General features: G+C 39.5%; 1 protein-coding gene across 2 annotated transcripts in view; it reads right to left on the bottom strand.

Moving 5' to 3' along the window:
- The window catches only part of SLC26A8 (solute carrier family 26 member 8), an 84,109-nt gene that overhangs the window by 33,966 nt on the left and 31,413 nt on the right, over positions 1-18,730 (bottom strand). For both annotated transcript variants that reach the window (XM_070456541.1, XM_070456542.1), the window contains 3 exons: positions 18,396-18,536; positions 9,408-9,572; positions 8,567-8,716 (listed from right to left, as the gene is read on the bottom strand). In XM_070456541.1, coding sequence (XP_070312642.1) covers positions 8,567-8,716; positions 9,408-9,572; positions 18,396-18,536 — 456 coding nt within the window. The remainder of the gene's footprint in view (positions 1-8,566; positions 8,717-9,407; positions 9,573-18,395; positions 18,537-18,730) is intronic.

The raw sequence follows: 18,730 nt of genomic DNA, 5'->3' as shown, positions 1-18,730 counted from the left end.
CACAGAACTCTTCTTAAAGGGAAAATAATTTTCATGGATGCCCAAAGAGTCAGCGATCCTTGTAAGAAATGCTTACTTTAAAAACCTGAGCTTTATTTATGAAAATGGCTTTACTATTGTGAAAATGCTAAATATAACTGCACAAGATAAATTTTAAAAAGAAAATTTTTCTTTTTTCAGCCATGTCACATGGCTTGTGGGATCTTAGTTCCCCGGACCAGGGATTGAACCCGCATCATCCATAGTGAAAGCGAGGAGTCCTAATCAGCAGACTGCCAGGGAAATCCCCTAGATTTCTTAAAACAAACAAGAAATGTTATCATTTAGACAACATTTAAAAAAAAATTCTCAAAAAGAAAAAAGAGCCATATTTATCCAGTGGCGCAATGGATAATGCGTCCGACTACAGATGGATCAGAAGATTCCAGGTTTGACTCCTGGCTGGCTCACAGTGCTTATTTTGGGATCCTCTGGTGGCTCAGGCAGTAAAGAATCTGCCTGCAATGCGGGAGACCTGGGTTTGATGCCTGGGTCGGGAAGATCCCCTGGAGAAGGGAATGGCAACCCACTCCAGTGTTCTTGCATGAGAAATCCCATGGACAGAGAAGCCTGGTGGGCTACAGTCCATGGGGGCGCAAAAGAGTTGGACATGACTGAGTGACTAACACAACCAACCTGATCTAAAAAAGCAAAAGGTGTCCAAAAAGCCTAGTACATACACATAAGCGCACACCTCCACCAGGAACACCTCCTCCCTGAATCCAGCTCTGCTACTTAGTGACACGGATTCGCTTAACATCTCATCTCCCGCAGTTTCTTTACTGTAGCAGAGTGACAGTGAACGGCAGCTGAATAAGAGTGTGGTTGCTGCTATACTAAAACAGAAATGAAACCTCGACATAGAAGGACACAGAAATTCACCTGCGCACAGGTCTGTCATGTATTTGTTTGCAAGAAGGTGTGAATAACTGAAAGTACAGAAATATCAACTGTAGTTGACTTTGGGTAGTGCAGCTATAGGAATTTCTTTTCCTCCATTTTTTTCTTCTTTATTAAAAAAATAAAAATTGCTAGGATTCCTTGATAGTCCGTCCAGTGGTTGGGACTCTATACTTCCACTCCTAGGGGCCCACGTTTGACCCCTGGTTGGAGAACTAAGATCCCACAAGCTGTGTAGCAGAGCGCCCCCCCAAAATGGATAGAATGAGCCTGTATTACTATCACAAGAGGGGACAAAACCCCTATTTTTTCAAATAGTATGATAAAGATGTAACAGATAAAAATCCTTCAAAAAATATGCATGTTTAAAAAATATAAGCTAGTGTTTAAAATTAAATGTATATATCAGCTTTGTTATGAATCAGCATATGTTTTAAAAATATTATTTTTACAATTCTATGAACATGTCCCTTCCTAGGTTACTTGCTTTTTGTTTTATTTTAAATGACCTGAGCCATGAGTTTGGAGTATAAAACACCTACCAAAAAAAAAAAAAAACCCACTTACACCAAGTGGATGGACAGATCATCTAGACAGAAAATTAATAAGGAAATACAACCCTTAAATGACACATTAGACCAGATAGATTTAATTGATATTTACAGGACATTCCATCTGAAAGCAGCAGTATACATTTTCTTCTCAAGTGCACATAGAACATTCTCCAGGATAGACCACATTTTGGGTCACAAATCAAGCCTTGTTAATCTAAGAAAACTGTAATCGTATCAAGCATCTTCTCCTCACAACACTATGAGATTAGAAATCAATCACAGGGAAAAAAACTGTGAAGAACAGGAATACATGGAGGCTAAACAATATGCTACTAAATAACCACTTAATCACTGAAGAAGTCAAAGAGGAAATAAAAATACCTAGAAACAAATGACAATGGAAACACAATGATTCAAAACCTAAAGGATGCAACAAAAGCAGTTCTAGGAGGGAAGTTAATAACATTACAATCCTTCCTCACTAAAACAAGAAAAATCTCAATAAACAATGTAATCTGACACCTAAAGCAACTAGAGAAAGAAGAACAAACAAAACCCAAACTTCATAGAAAGGAAGAAGTCATAAAGAGTAGAGCAGAAATACATGAAATAGAGATGAAGAAAACAATAGAAAACATCAATGAAACTAAAAGTTAGTTCTTAAAGAGTTAAAACCTTTAGCCAGACTCATCAAGAAAAAAAAGGGAAATGGCTCAAATCAATAAAATTAGAAATGAAAAAGGAGAAGTTACAACTGACACCACAGAAATACAAAGGATCATAAAAGACAAGTAACTATATGCCAATAAAATGGACAATCTAGAAGAAATGGACAAATTCTTAAAAAAGAACAAACTTCAAAGACTGAACCAGGAAGAAACAGAAAATATGAACAGACCAATCACGAGTGATGAAATTGAAACTGATTAAAAATCCTCAAGCAGAACTTCCCTGGTGGTGCAATGGATAAAAATCCACCTGGCAATGCAGGGGACATGGGTTTGATCCCTGTTCCGGCAAGATGCCACATGCCGTGGAGCAACGAAGCCCGTGCACCGCAATGACTGCTGCCGTGTGCCCCAACTAGTGAGCCCAGGTGCTGCAACTGCTGAAGGCTGTGGGCCTAGAGCCCGTGCTCTGCAACAAGAGAAGTCACCACAGTGAAAAACCCCGCACACTGCAACAAAAAGCAGTCCCTGTCACTGCAACTAGAGAAAGCCCATGCAAAAGCAATGAAGACCCGGTGCAGCCAAGAAAAAAATCTTTCAACAAACAAAAGTTCAGGACCATAATTCTATCCAGCATTTAGAGAAGAGTTAACACTTATCCTTCCAAAAGATTGCAGAGGGAGGAACACTGCCAAGCTCATTCTATGAGGCCATCATCATGCTGCTATAAAAACCAAACAAAGATATCACACAGAAAAAGAAAATTACAGGGCAATATTACTGATGGTCATGGAAAAAGCAAGAGAATTTCAGAAAAACATCTGTTTCTGCTTCATTGACTATGCTAAAGCCTTTGATTGTGTGGATCACAACAAACTGTGGAAAAGTCTTCAAGAAATGTGAATACCAGACAACCTTACCTGCCTCCTGAGAAACCTGTATGCAGGTCAAGAAGCAACAGTTAGAACCAGACATGGAACAACAGACTGGTTCAAAATTGGGAAAGGAGTATGTCAAGGCTGTGTATTGTCACCCTGCTTATTTAACTTACATGCAGAGTACACCATGAGAAATGCTGGGCTGGAGGAAGCACAAGCTGGAATCAAGATTGCCAGGAGAAATATCAATAACCTCAGATATACAGATGACACCACCCTTATGTCAGAAAGCAAAGAACTAAAGAGCCTCTTGAAGAAAGTGAAACAGGAGAGTGAAAAAGTTGGCTTAAAGCTCAACATTCAGAAAACTAAGATCATGGCATCTGGTCCCATCACTTCATGGCAAATAGATGGGGAAACAATGGAAACAGTGACAGACTCTATTTTCTTGGGCTCCAAAATCACTGCAGATGGTGACTGCAGCCATGAAATTAAAAGACACTTGCTCCTTGGAAGAAAAACAATGACAAACCCAGAGAACATATTAAAAAGCAGAGACATTACTTTGCCAACAAAGGTCCGTCTAGTCAAAGCCATGGTATTTCCAGTAGTCATGTATGGATGTGAGAGTTGGACCATACAGAAGACTGAGCACCAAAGAATTGATGATTTTGAACTGTGGTGTTGGAGAAGACTCTTGAGAGTCCCTAGGACTGCAAGGAGATCAAACCAGTCAGTCCTAAAGGAAATCAACCGTGAATAGTCATTGGAAGGACTGATGCTCAAGCTGAAGTTCCAATACTTTGGCCAACTGATTCAAAGGAAGAGTTGAATCATTTGAAAAGACCCTGATGCTGGGAAAGATTGAAGGCAGGAGGAGAAGGGAATGACAGAGGACAAGATGGCTGGATGGTATCACTGATTCAATGGACATGAGTTTGAGCAAGCTCTGGGAGATGGTGAAGGACAAGGAAGCCTGGTGTGCTGTGGTCCATGGGGTCGCAAAGAGTCGGACATGACTGAGCGACTGAACAACAACAACAAATCACTCATGAACACAGGTGCAAAAATCCTCAACAAAATACTAGCAAACAGAATCCCACAAAATATTGAATGACCATACACCATGATCAAGTGGGATTTATCCCAGGGATTCAAGGATTCTTCAATATCTGCAAATCAATCAATATGATACACCATATTAACATATTGAAGAATAAAAACCATATGATCAACTCAATAGATTCATAAAAAGCTTTTGACAAAATTCAACACTGATTTGTGATAAAAACTGTCCAGAAAGTGGATATAGAGGGAACCTACTTCAGTATAATTAAAACCATATATGACAACCCACAGGAAATAACTGTTCGCTGTGGTGAAAAACTGAAAGCATTTCCTCTAAGATTAGGAACAAGAAAAGGATGTCCACTCTCATCACTATCACTAAGTAATAACTCAACATAGTTTTGGAAGTCCTAGTCATGGCAATCAGAGAAGAAAAAGAAATAAAAGGAATCCATATTGGAAAAGAAATAAACCTGTCACTGTTTTGCAGATGACATAATACTATACATATAAAATCCTAAAGAGGCCACCAGAAAACTACTAGAGTTTATCAATGAATTTGGTAAATTTTGTAGGATACAAAATTAATACACAGAAATCTGTTGTATTCCTATACACTAACAAGGAAAGATCGGAAAAAGAAATTAAGAAAACAATCCTACTTATCAGTGCAACAAAAGAATAAAATACCTAGGAATAAATCTACCTAAGGAGACAAAAGACTTGTGTTCAGAAAACTATAGGGTACTGATGCAAGAAATCAAAGACAACACAAATAGAGAGACATACCCTATTCTTGGATTGGAAGAATCAGTATTGTGAAAATGACTAGACAACGGAAGCAATCTACAGATTCAATGCAATCCCTATCAATTCGTATGGAAACATAAAAGACTACAACTAGTCAAAGCAATTTTGAGAAAGAAAAATGGAGGTGGAGGAATCAGACTCCCTGACTTCAGACTGTACTCCAAAGCCACAGTAGTCAAGAGAGGGTGGTACTGGCATAAAGACAGAAACACAGATACATGTAACAGGATAGAAAGCCCAGAGGTAAACCCAAGTACCTATGGTTACCTAATCTATGACAAAGGAAGCAAGAACATACAATGGAGAAAAGACAGCTTCTTTTTAAAGACTTGTTATTTTATAGTTTCAGGTGAACAGCAACGGGACTCAGCCATACTTACACGTGTATCCATTCTCCCCCAAGAGACAGCCTCTTTAATAAGTGGTGCTGGGAAAACTGGACAGCTACGTGTAAAAGAAGATTAGGGAGAACACTCCCTAACATCCTACACAAAAATAAACTCAAAATGAATTAAAGACTGTACATGAATGAATTAATGAAATGAATTAAAGGCTGTACACTATAGTGTAAGGCTAGACACTATAAAACTCTTAGAGGAAAAGCATAGGCAGAACACTTTTTGACACAAATTGCAGCAAGATCTTTTTTGCCTCACATCCTAGAGTAATGAAAATAAAAACAGAAATAAATGAGACTTAATTAAACTTAAAAGCTTTTGCACAACAAAGGAAACCATAAACAAAACAAAAAGACAACAGCACGGAAGAAAATATTTGCAAATGAAGCAACTGACAAGAGATTAATCTCCAAAATAAACGAACAACGAATGCAGCTCAGTGTCGAAGAAACAAATAAGCTAATGAAAAAATGGGAGGGAAACCTAAATGGACACTTCTCCAAAGACATACAGATGGTCAAAAGATGCTGAACACAACTAATTATTAGAGAAATGCAAGTCAAAACTACAATGAAGTATCACCTCATCTGGTCAGAATGGACATCATCAAAAAATCTACAAACAGTAAATGCTGGAGAGAATGTGGAGAAACGGAACCCTCCTACACTGCTGATGGGAATGTAAACTGGTATAACCACTATGGAGAACGGTATGGAGGTTCCGCAAAAAACTAAAACTAGAACTGCCATTCTATTGGGTAGCATATGACCCAGAAACCCCATTTCTGGGCAAATACCCAGAGAAAACCATAATTCAAAAAGACACTTGCATCCCAATGTTCACTGCAGCACTATTTACAATAGCCAGGACATGGAAGTATCCTAAATGTCCTTCAACAAAGGAATAGATAAAGAAAATGTGATACATGTAAGATAAACTCATCTGAATGCAAAGTCTCAAAGAATATTCTGCAAGGAGAGATAAGAAAGCCTTCCTCAGTGATCAATGCAAACAAATAGAGGAAAACAACAGAATGGGAAAGACTAGAGCTCTCTTCAAGAAAATGAGAGATACAAAGGGGGCACTTCATGCAAAGATGGGCACAAAAAAGGACAGAAATGGTATGGACCTAAAAGAGGCAGAAGATATGAAAAGGTGGCAAGAATACACAGAAGAACTATACAAAGGAGATCTTAATGAACCAGATAACCATGATGGTGTGATCACTCACCTAGAGCCAGACATCCTGGAGTGTGAAGTCAAGTGGGCTTTAGGAAGCATCACTACAAACAAAGCTAGTGGAGGTGATAGAGTTCCAGCTGAGCTATTTCAAATCCTAAAAGGTGATGCTGTGAAAGTGCTGCACTCAATATGCCAGCAAATTTGGAAAACTCAGCAGTGGCCACAGGACTGGAAAAGGTCAGTTTTCATTCCAATCTCAAAGAAAGGCAGTGCCAAAGAATGTTCAAACTACCACACAACTGCGCTCATTTCACATGCTAGCAAAGTAATGCTCAAAATTCTCCAAGCCAGGCTTCAACAGTACATGAACCGAGAACTTCCAGATGTTCAAGCTGGTTTTAGAAAAGGCAGAGGAACCAGAGATCAAATTGCCAACATCTGCTGGATCATCGAAAAAGCAAGAGAGTTCTAGAAAAACATCTACTTCTGCTCATTGACTACACTAAAGCTTTGGACTCTGTGGATCACAACAAACTGTGGAAAACTCTTTAAGAGATGGGAATACCGGACCACCTTACCTGCCTCCTGAGAAACGTGTATGCAGATCAAGAAGCAACAGTTAGAACCAGACATGGAACAACAGACTAGTTCAAAATTGGGAAAGGAATACATCTAGGCTGTATACTGTCATCCTGCTTATTTAACTTTATATGCAGAGTACACCATGAGAAATGCTGGGCTGGATGAAGCACAAGCTGGAATCAAGATTGCCAGGAGAAATATCAATAACCTCAGATATGCAGATGACACCACCCTTATGGCAGAAAGTGAAGAGGAGCTAAAGAGGCTCTTGATGAAGGTGAAAAAGCTGACTTAAAACTCAACATTCAAAAACTAAGATCATGGCATCCGGTCCCATCACTTCATGGCAAATAGATGGGGAAACAATGGAAACAGTGACAGACTCTATTTTCTTGGGCTCCAAAATCACTGCAGATGGTGACTGCAGCCATGAAATTAAAAGACACTTGCTCCTTGGAAGAAAAGCAATGACAAACTTAGAGAGCATGTTAAAAAGGAGAGACATCACTTTGCCAACAGAGGTCTGTTCAGTCAAAGCTATGGTTTTTCCAGTAGTCATGTATGGATATGAGAATTGGACCGTATAGAAAGCTGAGCACCGAAGAAATTATGATATTAAACTGTGGTGTTGGAGAAGACTGTTAAGAGTCCCTTGGACTGCAAAGAGGTCAAACCAGTCAATTCTAAAGGAAATCAATTCTGAAAATTCATTGGAAGTACTGATGCTGAAGCTGAAGTTCCAATACTTTGATCACCTGATTCAAAGAGTTGAGTCATTAGAAAAGACCCTGATGCTGGGAAAGATTGAAGGCAGGAGGAGAAGGGGATGACAGAGGACAACATGGTTGGATGGAATCACCGATTCAATGGACAAGAGTTTGAGCAAGCTCTGGGAAATGGTGAAGGACAGGGAAGCCTTGTGTGCTGTAGTCCATGGGGTCGCAAAGATTGGACATGACTTAGTGACTGAACAACAATATATACAGTGGAATATTACCCAGCCATAAAAAGGAGCAAAATAGTGCCCTTTGCAAAGACATGGATGGATCTACAGATTGTCATACAGAGTAAAGTAAATCAGAAAGAGAAAAACAAATAGCATATACTATCGCTTATATTGCAATCTAGAAAAATGGTGCATATGAACTTATTTGCAAAGCAGAAATAGAGACACACTTGTAGAGAACAAACCTAGGGATGCCAAGAGGGGAAGGGGGTGGGATGAATTTGGATATTGGGATTGACTTATACCCGCTCCCATGGATACAACAGACCAGTAGTAAGAACCTACTTGATTGCACAGGGAATTCTACTCAGTGCCATGTGGTGACGTAAATGGGGAGGAAATCTTAAAAAGAGGGAATAGATTAATATGTGTGTGTATAACTGATTCACTCTGCTGTGTAGCAGAATCTAACAGAACACTGTAAAGCAACTATACTCCAACAGAAATTAACTTAACAAAACAGAAGCAAAAAGACACCTACCAGAAAAACTTCCATGGGAAACTCAATGGGGTACTGGTTGAAGGAAATTCTGATACATTTGTTGATTCTCAGAGCAACAATAGCGGTTAGAAATAGTAAGATGCTGGTGGAATTAGCTTTAGGGAGACCTAAACAGTAGTTAATTATGTTCTGAAAGAAAACAAAATTACAGAGGCTTAGGAAAGGATGTAATAATTGCCTAAAGCTAGAAAACGACACTTTCTAAATTAGTTCAAACAGAAGTCCCTGGGCAGGGTTGCTGGGCATTGAGATCTTTACCAGCATGACTAGAACAGGGAGAGCAAGTAGGTAGATATATAATTTTTTAATTTGGAAAAGATACATTAAAAGACAATAATGTCCAACAAAAAGAGAATACACTTTCTGTGTTTCAGTGTAATGGAAAGGACCCAGGAGTTCTGTTTATTAGCCTACTCTTTATTAATTTGCCCAGACCATGTATGTTTCACTTGACTTCTGGGCTGTTCTTGCATTCAGGGACAACTTTGCATTTTATATTCTTAAGATGTTTTAGGATACATGTCTGTTATGAGTTACATGATAGGGAGAATTATGATAGATACAGTTATCTAAAAGACCAAATTTTAACATAGATCATGTTAGTTTAAAAGGCTGGGAGTAAAATGATTAATGCAACTGAGAACATGGTCCAATTGGCGCCTGCAATTAATCAAAACTGTAAATCTGGAAGAGGTGAAATTACTTCTAGGACCCTCTTGACCCAGCCGCCTATACAAGAGTCTCTTCACTTGGGTCTACTTCTTTTTGGAGGCAAGGGGAGGAGCATTCGTTACTCTGGGTGAGGGCAGAAATTACTCACGTAGAAGAAGGCGATGGGACCAGAATTGTAACTGATCATAACTCCGAAGATGCAGGTCAACTGGGACAGCATAACGTGCAGGGCTGTAGCAGCCAGGTAAGCATTGATGGCAGCCTCCGGAATGTAAGTGACAATGAAGCCAAAACCTAACATGCCCATAGACAGCTGTGGGGCGATTCAGATGGAAAAGAAAACCAGAGTGAGGAGGAATGTCATCAAACCAGCAATGGCACCACATCAGGCCATCTCCAGGCGTTCCAACAAAAAAGGTTAGCTTAGGCCCCTTTAATAACTTTCTTTAACTTACAAAATTGGGAGGGGGGCTGTGCTGGGTCTTTGCTGCTTTGCACAGGCTTTCTCTAGGTGTGGCGAGGGGAGGTTACTCTCTAGTTGCAGCGCGTGGGCTTCTCGTTGCAGTGGCTTCTCTCAGTGTGGAGCACGGGCTCTGTGTGTGTGGGCTTCGGCAGTTGTGGCACGCAGGCCCACAGTAGTTGGGCTCAGTAGTTGTTGGTGCACAGGTTTAGCTGCCCCCTGGCATGTGGAATCTTCTCAGATCGGGGATCAAATCCATGTCCCCTGCATCGGCAGGCGGATTATTTACCAGAGGGCCACCAGGGAAATCCCCTTTGATAACTCGTTTCTCTTTCCCTAATCAACTGAAATTGATGAGCTAAGAGCAGGTCCTTGGTATTGATTCAGAGGCTCCCTTACAAACATAAGACCACACTCCTTTCTTTCTCCACGTGTATGTAAGCTGACGTTCTTACCCTAGGATCTACTGATCTTGTGGATGTGGGGTAATCAGTGACAAAGTGATCAGAAGAAGACTTACCTTTTTAAAAGTCCTTTTCACTAAAATCTTCTTTAAAAATAATTTTTTTAAATTTATTTATTTTTGCGTGTGCTGAGTCTTAGTTGCTGTGTGGGCTTTTCTCTAGCTGTGGGGGCGAGGGCTTCTCATTGAGACGGCTTCCCTTGCTGCCAGTTACAGGCTCCAGGGTGCCTGGGCTTCGCTTGTTGCGGCTCCCAGGCTCTAGAGCACAAACTCTACAACTGTGGTGCACGGGCTCAGCTGCCCTGCAGCATGCGGGATCTTCCTGGATCAGGGATTGAACCTGTGTCTTCTGCATTGGCAGGCACCAGGGAAGCCCCAACGGAAGCTTTGATAGCCCTCTCTGACATGTTAACATCCCTGTGAGGAATGCAGCTTTTCGCAAAGGAAAATATTAAAACAACCTGGGCTCCAGCTTAAAGATTTGGGCCTTTGATGTTTATGAAGAACGATTAAACTGAATTTATGTCTCTAGGATTAAATGTAAATATACGTAAGATACGGTATTTGTATGTAGATGTATTTTTAAAATGCTATGTAATACACAAGCAAAGGATTTAAAAGGATAGATGCCAAGTTATTAACAGAAGTTGCCTTTGGGGAATGATTGATTAAAGGTTATGGGCAATATTTTGTAATTTATACACTCTTCTTATTGGAGATTTTTGCAATATACCTGTTCATCTTCTATAATTAAAAAAAAAGTGGAAAATTATGGCTAGAGGGCAAGCTCCAATCCTCTTAGGAGGGCAGGTTAAGAAAAATGACACAGCCCAATGAAGAAGATGGGGAAAGAAAAGCAAAGTCTTGAAACCTTCTCTTGTCACTGCTTCATATTCCGCTGCACTAGGAACTCTCAGAAAACAAACTTGGAGGAACAAATCTATTAGCTTTAAGAGCTTTTTGTTTCAAAACTTTCAGTTAGTTGGGCACTTTGTCTCCCTTGACCTCCGGTCATTACTGTCCAGAGTGCTCCTTGATTCTAGTCAGGCCAATCTATTTCCTGTCTTTTGTGTGATTGACTGATTTCTTCTGTGCTTATGCCCAAACCCCTCTTCCCTCTCTGCCAACCCAGGTTTATCATCTCTTTCAAGAGCTCAACAGAACTTTCCTGGTGGTCCAGTGCTGAGAATCTGCCTGCCAATGCTGGGGACACAGGTTTGATCCCTGCTCCAGGAGAACTCCAGAGCTGGACCTGTGTGCCTCAGCTTCTGAGCTGGCGGTCCCTGGAGCCTCTGCTCCACAACAAGAGGAGCCGCCACAATGCAAAGCCCATGCGCTGCAACTAGAGAGTAGCCTCCCCTGCTCCGCACAATTAGAGAAAGCCCACGGGCTGCAATGAAGACCCAGTGCAGTCAATCAATAAACAAAAACTGTAAAAAGAGCTCAATAAAACTTCTCGCCTTCAGAAAGTGTGGTACTGAGTGCGTTTGGACAAGTTTCTTAAACTCCTCGAGCCTCAGTTCCCTTCTCTATGAAATGAATAATACCCAACATGAGTGTTTTGTATGGATTACATGACAGAATACATGTAGAACACTTAGCTCAAATCTGAAAATAGTGACAGATGCAAACATATATATCATTCATTCTCTTTTCGGGGCGGCTGCCTTGGGTCTTACTTGCGGCGCTCAGGATCTTCCTGTGTCACGCAGGATCTTTTGTTGAGGCTCAAGGACTCTCTGCTTGTGGCGTGCAGGCTCGGTTGTTGCAGCTGAGGGCTTAGTTGCTCCACGGCATGTGGGATCTTAGCTCCTCGACCAGAGGTCCAAACCTCTGTCCCCTGCATTGCGAGGTGGACCCTTAACCACTGGGAAAGTCCCTATATCACTCATTCTTCATGCCATCCCTTCCTTCGGCCTTGTAAATGGCAAATATCTATAATGAACCGTAGAACTCCTCCTTACCCAGCTGTGATGTGGCATCAGAATCTGGTGTTAGCATAATTTTCTAGACATCACTGTCAATCAGTCAGAACTGGTTTGTGATATGAAACCTATCTCTGTCATCCTTATTGAAAACAGGTAAAGACATTTCCCAAATTACAATGGTTCTAACATTTTTTAATTTCGACTTTACAATGGTGTAAAAGCACTAAACATTCAGTAAAAATGGTACTTTGAATTTTGATTTCTTTTTTCTGGGCTAGCCCTGTGCAGTATGATGCTCTTCTGTGATGCTGGGCAGTGGCAGTGAGCCACAGCTCCCACTCAGCCACACAGACATGAGGGGAAACAACTCATACACTAAGAACTATTTGTACTCAGACAGCCACTCTGTTTATCACTTTCAGTACTATATTCAACAAACTACATGAGATAGCCAATACTTTATTATAAAATAGGCTTTGTATTACATGATTTTGCCCAATACAGTTTAATGTAAGTGTTCTGAGCACGTTTAAGGTAAGCCAGGCCAGGCTATGATATTTGGTAAGCTAGGTTTACTAAATGTATTTTCAACTTACAGTATTCTCAAATTACCATGGGTTTATCAGTATGTAACCCCATCATAAGTCAAGGAAGTTCTGTACCAAATGTTTGGTGAATGAAGGAAAGGTTTAGGAAATGGTTGTTTCCTTCCCGGACAACTCCATCCCAACTAAAAACTATACCTTCACTTCATATTTTTTAAATTATTTTTGGACATGCCACATGGCATGCAGGATCTTAGTTTCCTGACCAGGGTTGGAACCCATACCCTCTGCGGTGGAAGCATGGATTCTTAACCACTGGACTGCCAGGGAAAGTCCCCACTTCATATTCTTTTGACAGTGAACTCCTCACTTTTATTAATACTTGTGTGCACTTTAAGATTGTCTAGTGCACAGGTTCTAGAGGCAGACAAACAGCCTGAATCTCAGCTTGGGATCTTACTGGTTACATGATCTTGAGCAATTAACCTCAAGATCTTAACCTCTTAACTTAACCTCTCTATACCTTTGTTTCCTTAAAGTAAGTACAAAGTAATACCTACCCTCATACAGGGGGGTGTTGTGAGGACCAAATCAGGATAAGACATGTAAAGTGCTTTGAACATTGACAGCACACAGCAATAAACATTGGTTGTTATTATTTAGTTCAGACTTTTCTAAAACTTTTTATTGTAAATAATTGTAGATTGACATGCAGTTGTAAAAAAGCAATGCAGAGATCCTGTGTACCCAGTTTTCCCCATCTTGAACAGCTACACTACATGCCACAACTAGGATAGTGACATCAAATGCAGATAAGATAAAAAATAATTCCATCAACACAAGGATCTCTCCTGTTGTCCTATTATAGCCTCTCATCTCCCATCTCTACCTCCAACCTCCATCCTCTGATCTCTACTCATTTTTAATCTCTGGCAACAACTAACCTGTTCTCCATTTCTATAATTTTGTCACTTCAAGAATCTTACATAAATGGAACCATCAGTATGTGAACTTTCCAGTTTTTAGTTTCATTCACTTTTCCTCTTTATTATTTCCTTCCTTCTGCTTATTTTGGGTATAATTTGCTCTTATTTTTCTAGATTCTTGCAGAGGGAGCTTATATTATTAATCTGAGACTTTTTCTTTATTCTACTATATGCATTTTAGTGCTATAAATTTCCTTTTCAGCACCACTTTAGCTGTGTTCCAGAAATTTTGGTACATTTTATTTTCATTTACTTCAGTGTATTTATTTCCCTTGAAACTTCCTCTCTGACTTATGGATTGTTTAGAAGTGTGTTGTTCAGTGTCCAGGAATTTGGAGACTTTCCTGTTAACTCTTTGTTATTGAGTTCTAGTTTGATTCCACTGTGGTCAAAGAACACACTGTTTGACTTCAATTCTTCTAAATTTATTGATGCTTGTTTCATAGCCCAGGATGTGGTCTATCTTGCTGTATGTTCCATGGGTTGTTGAAAAGAATGTGTATTCTGCTGTTACTAGTTGGAGTATTCTATAAATGTCTCGAGTCCTATTGGTGTTGTTGATGTTTTGAATTTTACTATATTCTTGTTGATTTTCTGTCCAGTTGTTCTATCAATTGTTGAGAGAGGAGTGGTGAGGTCTCCAACTATAATTGTGGAGTTGTATTTGTCTGTGTCTCCATTACAGTTATGTCACTTCTTGCTTCACACATTTTGGGGCTCTGTCATTTGCTGCAGACATATGTAGGTCTGCAACACCTTCTTGGAAGAGCAAGGCTTTTATTATTATGTGCTGTCCTTCTCTACCTCTGGTAATTTTCTTGGCTCTGAAGTCTACTTTATCTGTTATTAATATAGTCAATCCTGCTTTCCTTTAATATTTGCATGATATATCTATTTTTTTAACTTTCAACCTAATCATTATTTTTGTTGTTTCTTGCAGACAGCATATTTCTAAATATTTAGTCGATATCTTTAATGTAAATGTTGATGTGTTAAGGGTTAAGTCTGCCATTTTTCTGTTTGCTCTACTTTTCTTTTTTTTTCCATTTATTTTTATTCATTGGAGGCTAACTACTTTACAATATTGTAGTGGTATCTGCCATACATTGACATGAATCAGCCCTGCATTTACATGTGCTCCCCATCCCGATCCCCCAACCCGCATCCCTCCCCATCCCATCCCTCTGGGTCTTCCCAGTGCACCAGCCCTGAGCACTTGTCTCATGCATCCAACCTGGGCTGACAATCTCTTTCACCCTTGATAGTATACTTGTTTGAATGCTGTTCTCTCTGAACATCCCACCCTCTCTTCTCCCATAGTGTCTAAAAGTCTGTTCAGTACATCTGTCTCTTTTTCTGTCTTGCATATAGGCTTATCGTTACCATCTTTCTAAATTCCATATATATGTGTTAGTATACTGTATTGGTGTTTATCTTTCTGGCTTACTTCACTCTGTATAATGGGCTCCAGTTTCATCCACCTCATTAGAACTGATTCAAATGTATTCTTTTTAATGGCTGAGTAATATTCCATTGTGTATATGTACCACAGCTTTCTTATCCATTCATTTGCTGATGGGCATCTATGTTGCTTCCATGTCCTGGTTATTATAAACAGTGCTGCAATGAACATTGGGGTGCACGTGTCTCTTTCAGATCTGGTTTCCTCGGTGTATATGCCCAGGAGTGGGATTTCTGGGTCATATGGCAGTTCTACTTCCAGTTTTTTAAGGAATCTCCACACTGTTCTCCATAGTGGTTGTACTAGTTTGCATTCCCACCAACAGTGTAAGAGGGTTCCCTTTTCTCCACACCCTCTCCAGCATTTATTGCTTGTAGACTTTTGGATAGCAGCCATTCTGACTGGCGTGTAATGGTACCTCACTGAGGTTTTGATTTGCATTTCTCTGATGATGAGTGATGTTGAGCATCTTTTCATGTGTTTGTTAGCCATCTGTATGTCTTCTTTGGAGAAATATCTGTTTAGTTCTTTGGCCCATTTTTTGATTGGGTCATTTATTTTTCTGGAATTGAGCTGCAGGAGTTGCTTGTATATTTTTGACATTAATCCTTTGTCTGTTTCTTCATTTGCTATTATTTTCTCCCATTCTGAAGGCTGTCTTTTCACCTTGCTTATAGTTTCCTTTGTTGTGCAAAAGCTTTTAATTTTCATTAGGTCCCATTTGTTTATTTTTGCTTTTATTTCCAATATTCTGCAAGGTGGGTCATAGAGGATCCTGCTGTGATTCATGTTGGAGACTGTTTCACCTATGTTCTCCTTTTACATTTAGATCTTTAATCCATTTTGAGTTTATTTTTGTGTACGGTGTTAGAAAGTGTTCTAGTTTCATTCTTTTACAAGTGGTTGACCAGTTTTCCCAGCATCACTTGTTAAAGAGGTTGTCTTTTTTCCATTATATATTCTTGCCTCCTTTGTCGAAGATAAGGTGTCTGTAGGTATGTGGATTTATCTCTGGGCTTTCTATTTTCTTCCATTGATCCTGTTTGCTCTACTTTTCATCTTTTTATTTTTTCTGATTTCACACATTACTTGAACATTTTTTAGAATTTCATTTTTATTTATCTATAGCATTTTTTAGTGTATAGGTTTTGAAGTGATTGTCCTAGGTATTACATTATATATACATAACTTATCACAGTCCACTGATGTAAACATTTTACCAGTTTGAGCAAATTATAGAAAATTTACCTCCCATTATGTTTGTTTATAAAAGAATGGTTTTAAATATTTCTTTCATATGCATTTTGAAACACATCAGTGATACAATTTTTGCTTCAACCATTGACATATTTAGAAAACTTAAGAAAACTACCATATCTATCCATGTTTTCCCTTTTCCATTGTTCTTTCTTCCTACTAGATGTTCCAAGATGCCTTCTTTTATCATTTCCTTTCTGTTTAGAGAACTTCTTTTAGCCATTCTTTTAGGGTAGGTCTTGCTGGTGATAAATTCTCTTAGTTCTCCTTCATATGAGTATGTCTTGATTTCTCCTTCATTCTTGAAGGCTTTTTTCAGAAATGCTGGGCTGAATGAAGTACAAGCTGGAATCAAAATTGCCAAGAGAAATATCAATAATCTCAGATATGTAGATGATACCACCCTTATGGCAGAAAGTGAAGAGGAACTAAAGAACCTCTTGATAAAGGTAAAAAACAAGAGTGAAAAAGCTGGCTTAAAACTCAAAATTCAAATAAAATAAGATCATGGCATCCAGTCCCATCACTTCATGGAAAATAGATGGGGAAACAATGGAAACAGTGACAGACTTTACTTTCTTGGGCTCCAAAATCACTGCATTAAAAAAAAAAAAAATCACTGCAGATGGTGACTGCAGCCATGACACTTGCTCCTTGGAAGAAAAGCTATGACAAACCTAGATAGCGATTAAAAAGCAGAGATGTTACTTTGCCAACAAAGGTCCATCTAGTCAAAGCTATGGTTTTTCCAGTAGGCATGTATGGATGTGAGAGTTGGACCATATAGAAGACTTGAGTGTTGAAGAACTGATGCTTTTGAACTTTGGTGTTGGAGAAGACTCTTGAGAGTGCCTAGGACTGCAAGGAGATCAAACCAGTCCATCCTAAAGGAAATCAATCCTGAATATTTATTGGAAAGACTGATGCTGAAGCTGAAGCTCCAATACCTTGGCCACCTGATGCGAAGAGCCAACTCGTTAGAAAAGACCCTGATGTTGGGAAAGATTGAAGGCAGGAGAAGGGGATGAGAGATGACGAGATGGTTGGATGGCATCACCGACTCAATGGATATGAGTTTGAGCAGCTCTGGGAGGTGGTGAAGGATAGGGAGGTCTGGTGTGCTGCAGTCAGACACAACTGAACAACAATAATGATTTTTGGATTGACAGTTCTTTCAGCAAATGTGCAATTTCCTTCTGGTCTACATGGTTTCTGATAAGAAATTTGCTGTCATTTAAATTATTTTCTCACTGAAGGTAAAGTGTTTCTCTCACTGCTTTCAAGATTTTTTTCATTGTTTTTAGTTTTCAGACATAGAGTATGATTTGTCTTGGTGTGGATTCCTATGGATTTATCTTGTTTGGGATTTTCCAAGGTTCTTAAAACTGTAGAAGTATATCTTCTGTCAAATTTGGGGCACTTTCAGCTATTAGTTCTTCAAGTAATTCAGTCCCATCTTTTTTCCCCTCCCTTTCTGGGATGCTTATGAGACACAAATGTTAGAGCTTCTGTTATAGTCCCACTTGTCCCTGAGATTATGTTAAATTTTTTTCAGTCTATTTTCTATTGTTCAGACTGAGTAATTTCTGTTGTTGTTTCTTCAAGCTCATTGATTCTTTACTCTGTCTCCTCCATTTTGCTGTCGAGTCCATTCTTTGAATTTTTAATTTTGGTTAATATATTTTTCAGCTCTAAAATTTCTGTTTGGTTCTTCTTTACATCTTCTATTTACTTTTTGAGACCTTCTTTTTTTTACTTTGTTTCAAGCATATTCATAATTGGTTGCTGAAGCATTTTTAGGATGGCTGCTTTATAATTTATGCCAGCTAATTCTAACCCCTCTCATCTCAGTGCTGGCATCTTTTTATTGCCTTTTTTCATTAAAGTTGAAATGTTCTTGGTTCTTGATATGACAAGTTATTTTCAGTTCAGCTATTGACATTTCATGTACTGTGCTATAAGATTCTGGATCTTACTGAAATGTTCTGTTTTAGCCACCTTATTTTGATAAAGTGCTGACAGGGGAAGGTGTTACCTTGTTACTGCCTGGTAAGGCAGAAGTCCAGGTTCTCCTCTTAAAATCCACTGACACCTGAGGCAGTAGGGACTCTTCATTTTTACTGGGAGGAGATGGAAGTTCTGGCTCCCCACTAGGCCTCCACTGATACCATCCTGACTGGGAGAGACAGAAATGCCTTTATTTCTCCCTGCATGGCCTCCACTGACACCGCTACAGAGGGGGTTGTCATCATTAATGCTGTGTTGTGGTGATAGAACTGACTCTTCACTGGGCCTTCTCTGACACACCCCAGCAAGGAGTAAGAAGAGAAGCTTATTACTATCCAGTGGAGATGAAAGTCTCGACTCCCT

Source organism: Odocoileus virginianus, chromosome 27 (assembly GCF_023699985.2).
Source record: "Odocoileus virginianus isolate 20LAN1187 ecotype Illinois chromosome 27, Ovbor_1.2, whole genome shotgun sequence".
Lineage (NCBI taxonomy): Eukaryota > Metazoa > Chordata > Mammalia > Artiodactyla > Cervidae > Odocoileus > Odocoileus virginianus.
The sequence above is the reverse complement of the archived record's forward strand: the minus strand, read 5'-3'. Positions and strand labels throughout refer to the sequence as shown.